Source organism: Oncorhynchus kisutch, unplaced genomic scaffold, assembly GCF_002021735.2.
Source record: "Oncorhynchus kisutch isolate 150728-3 unplaced genomic scaffold, Okis_V2 scaffold4086, whole genome shotgun sequence".
Taxonomy (NCBI): domain Eukaryota; kingdom Metazoa; phylum Chordata; class Actinopteri; order Salmoniformes; family Salmonidae; genus Oncorhynchus; species Oncorhynchus kisutch.
The window spans coordinates 81,309-90,000 of NW_022266031.1; the positions used below are offsets into that span (position 1 = coordinate 81,309).

The window sequence follows — 8,692 nt, forward strand, 5'->3', positions numbered from 1 at the left end:
TACTAATATCACTACTAATACTACTACTACTACTACTACTACTACTACTACACACTACTAATACCACTACTACTACTACTATAAGGTTAACTACTGTACTACTACTAAACACTACTAATACCACTATTACTAATATGAGGTTAACTACTGTACTACTACTACTACTACTACTACTACTAAACACAACTAATACCACTACTGCTACTACTACTACTACTACTACTACTACTACTACTGCTACTACTACTACTACTACTACTACTGCTATTACTACTACTACTACTTCTACCATGAGGTTAACTACTGTACTACTACTACTACTACTACTACTACTAAACACTACTAATACCACTACTACTACTACTACTACTACTACTACTACTACTATGAGGTTAACTACTGTACTACTGCTACTACTACTACTACTACTACTACTACTACTACTACTACTACTACTACTACTACTATGAGACCCGACAGGGAAAAAAAACCGCCCTCAAGGCGGTGCTGTGCCCGGGAGAAGGTCGATGTGGGGGAAGAGATGTGGTGCGGGCCTTGTTGAAAACCTCCCAGAGGTCCTGATAATCCGCAGGGACGGCAGAGAGATCCGGGGCAGGCTGCGCCGACTTCAGATATTGCACATTTAGCAGAATGGGCTCCAACCCATGATAGAACCAGTAGCCCAGTCGAATCAGCAGATTGTGCCTCTGGAGCCATGAAAACCAACACCACGGGCACATGAGGAGATTCGATGATCAGGAACTGCATAGACTTACTGTGATTACCTGACCTTCACAGGTTGATAGGAACCATATTGTGGGTGACTCTGCCAACAGAGCGCCCATCCAGACGTCCACGGGAATGAAGAGGGGTTGTGTGGAGATTCCCAGCTCCAACACCAGGGTAGCGTCCATAAAGGACTCGTTGGCCCCAGAGTCAATGAGCACCCGGAGATATTTTGACCGGTCCACCCACCTCAGGATGGCATGGAGAGGGGTGCGAGTAATGGGAGATTAGAAACTCCCCGTACGGCTCACTAGCGTACTCGTACCTACTGATGAGCATGGTCTTTTAATGGACAAGTAGATATGTAATGTCCTGTTGTTCCACAATACAGACAGCTCTTGGTGCTCAGTCTGCGTAAGCGTTCAGCAGGAGACAATCTAGCCCTGGCCAGTTGCATGGACTCCGGAGGAGGCGAGTCGATAGCCCTCAGCGATTCCAGATGGAACTCGGGTGACATCGGATTCTTCCTGTAATGTAGACGCCAGGGACTTCCGGGATTCCTCGGGTGGCAAGGTGGGAACCGTGGACGAGCGAGTGTGACCGGGAACAGACCTCTTCTCCCTCCTACGTTCACGTAGATGCCTAGCGATCCGTATGGTCAAGGCTAAGAGAGAGTCGATGTCCAAGGGAAGCACCCAGGCTGCGAGCTCATCTTCAACCATCTCTGATAATCCATGAAGGAACGTGTCTAATAGGGATTCTGGGTTCCAGGCACTCTCAGCAGCCAAAGTGCGAAAATCTACCACGTAGTCTGCTACACTACCGGAGTCTTAACGCAGTTGAAATAGCTTCCGAGCAACCTCTCTCCAGGACAATGGAGAATCAAAAACCTTTCTAACCTCCGCCACAAACTCCTCCAGACTGAGGCAAACGGTGGATTGTTGCTCTGACACCGCCGTAGCTCAGGCCTCCCGGACATCAGCATTATCAGGTACGCTATAAGGGAGCACTGGGAGAGAAACACCCGGCAGGTTCCTGGATCTCCAGCATAGCGCTCCGTAGGAGGTAAGTGGGGTCCCCGGGGTAGGCTGGGGAAAAGTGCCGCTGGTAGCGGGATTACTGAGAGTCTGGCAGGTTACCGCTGTAGTTTGCTGGGGAATTTCTCCAGCAATGCAGTGAAGCATTGCTTCCGTGGCGTTGCACCCAGGTCTGGAGTTCTGACGTTTTGAAGTAACTCCTCGTGTCTTCAGATGACAGCTCCTTGGAAGGAGACAGCGTTGCCGAGCTGGTCCGAGTCAGTTGTGCAGTCATGGCCAGTTCTTTCTATCACGATTCAGGATAAGACCCAGATGCAGACACAGGAGAGTTTGATGCTTAGATATTTGTTTTAACACAAGGGTCAAGCAAAGGGCAAGTTGAGGGCAGGCATAGGTTTGAAATTCAGGTTAGAGACAGGCAGGTACAGGAAGGCAGGCAGGCGACCTGACAAGACAAGACGAACTGGCAACAGACAAATGGAAAACGCAGGTATAAATAAGCAGGAAATAATGGAGAATGGAGACACCTGGTGGGGGGGTGGAGACACCTGGTGGGGGGGGTGGAGACACCTGGTGGGGGGGGTGGAGACACCTGGTGGGGGGGGTGGAGACACCTGGTGGGGGGGTGGAGACACCTGGTGGGGGGGGTGGAGACACCTGGTGGGGGGGTGGAGACACCTGTTGGGGGGGGGTGGAGACACCTGGTGGGGGGGGTGGAGACACCTGGTGGGGGGGGGGGGGGGTGGAGACACCTGGTGGGGGGGGGGGGGGTGGAGACCTCTGGTGGGGGGGGGGGGGGGGGGGGTGGAGACAAGCACAAGACAGGTAAAACAGATCAGGTTGTGGCAACTTCTACTACGAAGCAAACCTCAAATTTTCAACACTAGCTTCTAACAATTCCAACTTCTAAACTTCTTCCTCTACCATAACAATACTTTTGGTCAACCGGCAGGTTTTAACGTTGTTTTGTTGTTACGGGTTGAGAGCTACAGATGTCAACAGAAGACGAGGGTTCATAAAAAAGTATGTCAGATTTGAGTAGTTGTTCTTTCAGCAAGCACACCTACTAAAGAAGATATACATGAGAGTGTGACTGCTGAATCAAGTCACAGTAATGAATAAATAAGTCAAAGACCAGAACGTGACTGCTGAAGCAGGTCACACTAATGAACTGATGTCGTTGTAGTAAAGTAATCAACCATATATTATGTTTCAGACCTTCATGTATGTGTGTGTGTGTGTGTGTGTGTCTGTGCATGCGTATGTGTGTGTGTTTGTGTGTGTCTGTGCATATGTACGTATGTATGTGTGTGTGTGTGTGTGTGTCTGTGTGTGTGTGTGTACGTGTGTGTGTGTGTGTGTTTGTGTGTGTCTGTGCATGCGTATGTGTGTGTGTTTGTGTGTGTCTGTGCATATGTACGTATGTATGTATGTGTGTGTGTGTGTGTGTGTGTGTGTGTGTGTGTGTGTGTGTGTGTCTGTGCATACGTATGTGTGTGTGTTCATGTGTGAGTCTGTGCATATGTATGTATGTATATGTGTGTGTGTGTGTGTACGTGTGTGTGTGTGTGAGTCTGTGTGTGTGTGTTTGTGTGTGTCTGTGCATGCGTATGTGTGTGTGTTCATGTGTGAGTCTGTGCATATGTACGTGTGTGTGTGTGTGTGTGTGTGTGTGTGTGTGTGTCTGTGTGTGTGTGTGTACGTGTGTGTGTGTGTGTTTGTGTGTGTCTGTGCATGCGTATGTGTGTGTGTTTGTGTGTGTCTGTGCATATGTACGTATGTATGTATGTGTGTGTGTGTGTGTGTGTGTGTGTGTGTGTGTGTGTGTGTGTGTGTCTGTGCATACGTATGTGTGTGTGTTCATGTGTGAGTCTGTGCATATGTATGTATGTATATGTGTGTGTGTGTGTGTACGTGTGTGTGTGTGTGAGTCTGTGTGTGTGTGTTTGTGTGTGTCTGTGCATGCGTATGTGTGTGTGTTCATGTGTGAGTCTGTGCATATGTACGTGTGTGTGTGTGTGTGTGTGTGTGTGTGTCTGTGTGTCATATCCCTCTCCCACACAGAAAGGAGCCCGTAGGGACCGTCTAGAGCCCTGTCTAAAAGTCACAGTAACACCCCGTCACACCAAATGTTAGCATTTCACAGAACTGATAGTTAGACGACGGCGTAAAGACCACAGATATGTCACTTTCAATTTGAATATGAGATGTCAAACAACCCACTGTCTCACCGCCCGCCATGCAGTGACTGCCTCCTCTTCCTCCTCCTCCTCCTCCTCCTCATCCTTCTCCACTATGTCTCCCTCCTCCTCTTCCTCCCCCTCCTCCCCATGCTCTTCCCCCTCCCCCTCCTCCTCCACTTCGTACTCTTCTCCCTCTTCCTCCCCTCCTCTTCATCCCCCTCTTTTCTCATTCTCCTCTTCCGATCGGCAGACTGCCAAAGGCCGCATAGGACTAGAAGGAAGAGAGAACACACTGCCTGCCCCAGGTCCCTCCCTACTGCCTGCCCCAGGTCCCTCCCTAATGCCTGCCCCAGGTCCCTCCCTCCTGCCTTCCCCAGGTCCCTCCCAACTGCCTGCCCCAGATCACTCCCTACTGCCTTCCCCAGGTCCCTCCCTACTGCCTTCCCCAGATCACTCCCTACTGCCTGCCCCAGATCCCTCCCTACTGCCTGCCCCAAATCACTCCCTACTGCCTGCCCCAGGACCCTCCCTACTGCCTGCCCCAGATCACTCCCTACTGCCTGCACCAAATTACTCCCTACTGCCTGCCCCAGATCACTCCCTACTGCCTGCCCCAGGTCCCTCCCTACTGCCTTCCCTAGATCACTCCCTACTGCCTGCCCCAGATCACTCCCTACTGCCTGCCCCAGGTCCCTCCCTACTGCCTTCCCCATATCCCCCCACTACCTGCCCCAGATCCCCCCACTACCTGCCCCAGATCACCCCACTACCTGCCCCAGATTCCCTCACTACCTGCCCCAGATCCCTCCATACTGCCTGCCCCAGATCCCCCCACTGCCTGCCCCAGACCCCCCCCCCACTGCCTGCCCCAGATCCGTCCATACTGCCTGCCCCAGATCCCCCCACTGCCTGCCCCAGATCACTCCATACTTCCTGCCCCAGATCCCCCCACTGCCTTCCCCATATCCCCCCACTGCCTGCCCCAGATCCCTCCCTACTGCCTGCCCCAGATCCCCCCACTGCCTGCCCCAGATCACTCCCTACTTCCTGCCCCAGATCCCCCCCACTACCTTCCCCAGATCCCCCCACTGCCTTCCCCAGATCCCCCCACTACCTTCCCCAGATCCCCCCCACTACATGCCCCATATCCCCCACTGCCCCAGATCCCCCACTGCCTGCCCCAGATCCACCCCACTGCCTGCCCCAGATCCCCCCCACTACCTTCCCCAGATCCCCCACTGCCTGCCCCAGATCCCCCCACTACCTTCCCCAGATCCCCCCCACTACCTGCCCCATATCCCCCACTGCCCCAGATCCCCCACTGCCTGCTCCAGATCCCCCCACTGCCTTCCCCAGATCCCCCCACTGCCTTCCCCAGATCCCCCCACTACCTTCCCCAGATCCCCCACTGCCCCATATCCCCCACTGCCCCATTGCAGCACCGATGCACTGCGCCACCGTACCCCAGGTCCCTCCCTACTGCCTTCCCCAGATCACTGCCTGCCCCAGATCCCTCCCACTGCCTGCCCCAAATCACTCCCTACTGCCTGCCCCAGGTCCCTCCCTACTGCCTGCCCCAGATCACTCCCTACTGCCTGCCCCATATCCCCCACTGCCCCAGATCCCCCACTGCCTGCCCCAGATCCACCCCACTGCCTGCCCCAGATCCCCCCCACTACCTTCCCCAGATCCCCCACTGCCTGCCCCAGATCCCCCCACTACCTTCCCCAGATCCCCCCCACTACCTGCCCCATATCCCCCACTGCCCCAGATCCCCCACTGCCTGCTCCAGATCCCCCCACTGCCTTCCCCAGATCCCCCCACTGCCTTCCCCAGATCCCCCCACTACCTTCCCCAGATCCCCCACTGCCCCATATCCCCCACTGCCCCATTGCAGCACCGATGCACTGCGCCACCGTACCCTCTCTCTGCCCGCCCCCACTCCGGCACACACACACTGCCTTCTTTATGTATTTGTTCCTCCTTGGTTGTTTAGACCCCATTAGGGAGCTAATTGTGATGAGGCTGAGGTCTGGGGTATTGTAGTAAAGTACAGTTAGTTCATGGCTAATTGCTCCAACAGCTGCTGGTGGTTATGAAAACGAGCAAGAAGGAGGAACAGAGGAGAGGAGAGAAGGGGTCTCTTCTACAGCGCTGGTCCCAGCTCCGGTGCACTCTAGGCTGGGCGTAGTGGAGCACCACCAGGGTCTCTCTGGAGTGCGACGCAGAACAGAACAGGCATCCGGATAAATCACCATACTCTCTGAGGAGCCTGCTGTTTTATATTTTGTGTGTGTGTGTGTGCATGCGTTTATGCATGTGCGCATGTGTGTGTGACAGTATCTCTCCATGTTTTTATTTCTGGCAACCTCCCCAGCCCTTCTCCATATTCCCATATGAGCCAGCAGACCCCCCTTTGGGCTAGCAGTGCTTCATGTGTGACAGTTAGCATGTGGCGGAACCCTCTGATGTGGAAGGAAGTGAACGGTGGGTTTGGTGCCAGCTCCACCACAGAGCAGAGCAGAGGAGGGATATCACAGAGGCTGCTGCTGCCAATAGCCTGGTGCTCTGGATGAAAGCCTTGGCGATAAGTCCTGATCCTGTAACCATGCAGGTGAAGGGTGGAGGAATGTGGATAGGGTCCAATGTATTTCAGCCAATAAGATTGTCCCTTTAGCAACTCTGCAGGGTCCAGAGTCGCTACTCTCCTCCTGTTCTCTCTGTTCCACTTCCCTATTAGCTTTAGGCACTTTATCAATTTGTAACTAGCTAGGTAGAACAACCACATATCACAGGCATAGTCAGTACACTTCTCCTCAGTAAAGTAGCCATCAGCGAGGTGGGGTGCTTTGTGGTTATTTAAGAGAGTCTTCGAAGAAAGTAGGGTTTCAGATATTTTCTGAAGATGGGCAGGGACTCTGCTGGCCTATCTTCAGGGGTTCGCTTGTTCCACCGTTGTGGTGCCAGGACTACGCCTCAGGATAAGACCAAGATGCAAACACAGGAGGTAGATAGTTTGAATCTACAGGCAGAGGTTCGTAATCCAGATCAGAGTCAGGCAGGTACCGGACTTCTGGCAGGTTCAGGGTCAGGACAGGCAGAAAGGTTTGAACCGGGAAGAGTAGAAACAAAATCTTGAGAACAAGAAACCGGGAAACACGCGGGTACGACCTGACAAGACAAGACGAACTGGATACAGACAAACAGAAAATGCATGTATAAATACACAGGAGATAAAGTGGGGGAAATGGGCAACACCTGGTGGGGGGGGTGGAGACAAGCACAAGACAGGTGAAACTGATCAGGGTGTGACACCAGGACAGAGAAGAGTTGGACTGGGCTGAGCAGGGTCTGACATCCCATTAGGGGTAGGAGGGCCAAGAGTCCAGAGGTGGCAGGACTTGGGTTGGGAGGAAGGTTTGAGCATACCCTGCAGTTAGGGAGGGGCAGTTCCTGTTGCTGCTACGTAGGCAAGCACCATGGTCTTGTAGTGGATGCGAGCTTTGACTGGAAGCTAGTGGAGGACCGGGGTGACATGGGAGAGCATGAGAAGGTTGAAAACCAGACGGGCTGCAGCGTATTTGGATACATTTCAGAGGTTTGTTGTCACGAGCCCAGAACCCAGCCAACAGCGAGTTGCAGTAGTCCAGACGGGAGATGACAGGTGCCTGGATTAGGACATGTGCTGCTTCCTGTGTGAGGTAGGGTCATACTATGCAGATGTTGTAGAGCATGAACCTGCAGGAACATGGTAGTAGGTACACCATATTTCTAGCTCTAGCTTAACATGGTAACAGCTATATCATAACTCTAGCTTTTAACATGGTAGTAGATACACAATAGCTCTAGCCTAGCATGGTAGTAGCTATATCATAACTCTAGCCTGGCTCTAGTCTAGCATGGTAGTAGATCTCCCATAGCTCTAGCATAGCTCTAGCCTAGCATTGTAGTCGCTATATCATAACTGTAGCCTAGCTCTAGCCTAACACGGTAGTAGCTACACCATAGTTATATTCTAGCATAGTAGTAGCTACACCATTGCTCTAGCCTAGCATAGTAGTAGCTACACCATAGCTCTAGCCTAGCATGGTAGTAGCGTCACCGTAGCTCTAGCCTAGCATTGTAGTAGCGTCACTGTAGCTCTAGCCTAGCATTGTAGTAGCTACACCATTGCTCTAGCCTAGCATGTTAGTAGCTACACCATAGTTATATTCTAGCATGGTAGTAGCTACACCATAGTTCTAGCCTAGCTCTAGCCTAGCATGATAGTAGCTACACCATAGCTCTAGCCTAGCATGGTAGTAGCTACACCATAGTTCTAGCCTAGCTCTAGCCTAGCATGATAGTAGCTACACCATAGCTCTAGCCTAGCATTGTAGTAGCTACACCATAGTTCTATTCTAGCATGGTAGTAGCTACACCGTAGCTCTAGCCTAGCATTTTAGTAGCGTCACCGTAGCTCTAGCCTAGCATTGTAGTAGCTCTATCATAGCTCATCCCCAGGACTACCTGACATGATGACTCCTTGCTGTCCCCAGTCTACCTGGCCATGCTGCTGCTCCAGTTTCAACTTCCACCTGACTGTGCTGCTGCTCTAGTTTCAACTGTTCTGCCTTATTATTATTCGACCATGCTGGTCATTTATGAACATTGAACATCTTGACCATGTTCTGTTATAATCTCCACCCGGCACAGCCAGAAGAGGACTGGCCACCCCACATAGCCTGGTTCCTCTCTAGGTTTCTT

At 52.3% G+C, this 8,692-nt stretch overlaps 1 protein-coding gene across 1 annotated transcript in view; it reads left to right on the plus strand.

Annotated features, from left to right (window-relative positions):
* The first annotated feature begins 861 nt into the window (after positions 1-861).
* LOC116373898 (extensin-like) overlaps positions 862-8,692 on the plus strand; it is a 63,299-nt gene continuing 55,468 nt past the window's right edge. The window contains exons 1-3 of the mRNA XM_031822195.1: positions 862-1,002; positions 4,324-4,563; positions 4,612-5,863. Of these exons, the coding sequence (XP_031678055.1) occupies positions 862-1,002; positions 4,324-4,563; positions 4,612-5,863 (1,633 nt within the window). The remainder of the gene's footprint in view (positions 1,003-4,323; positions 4,564-4,611; positions 5,864-8,692) is intronic.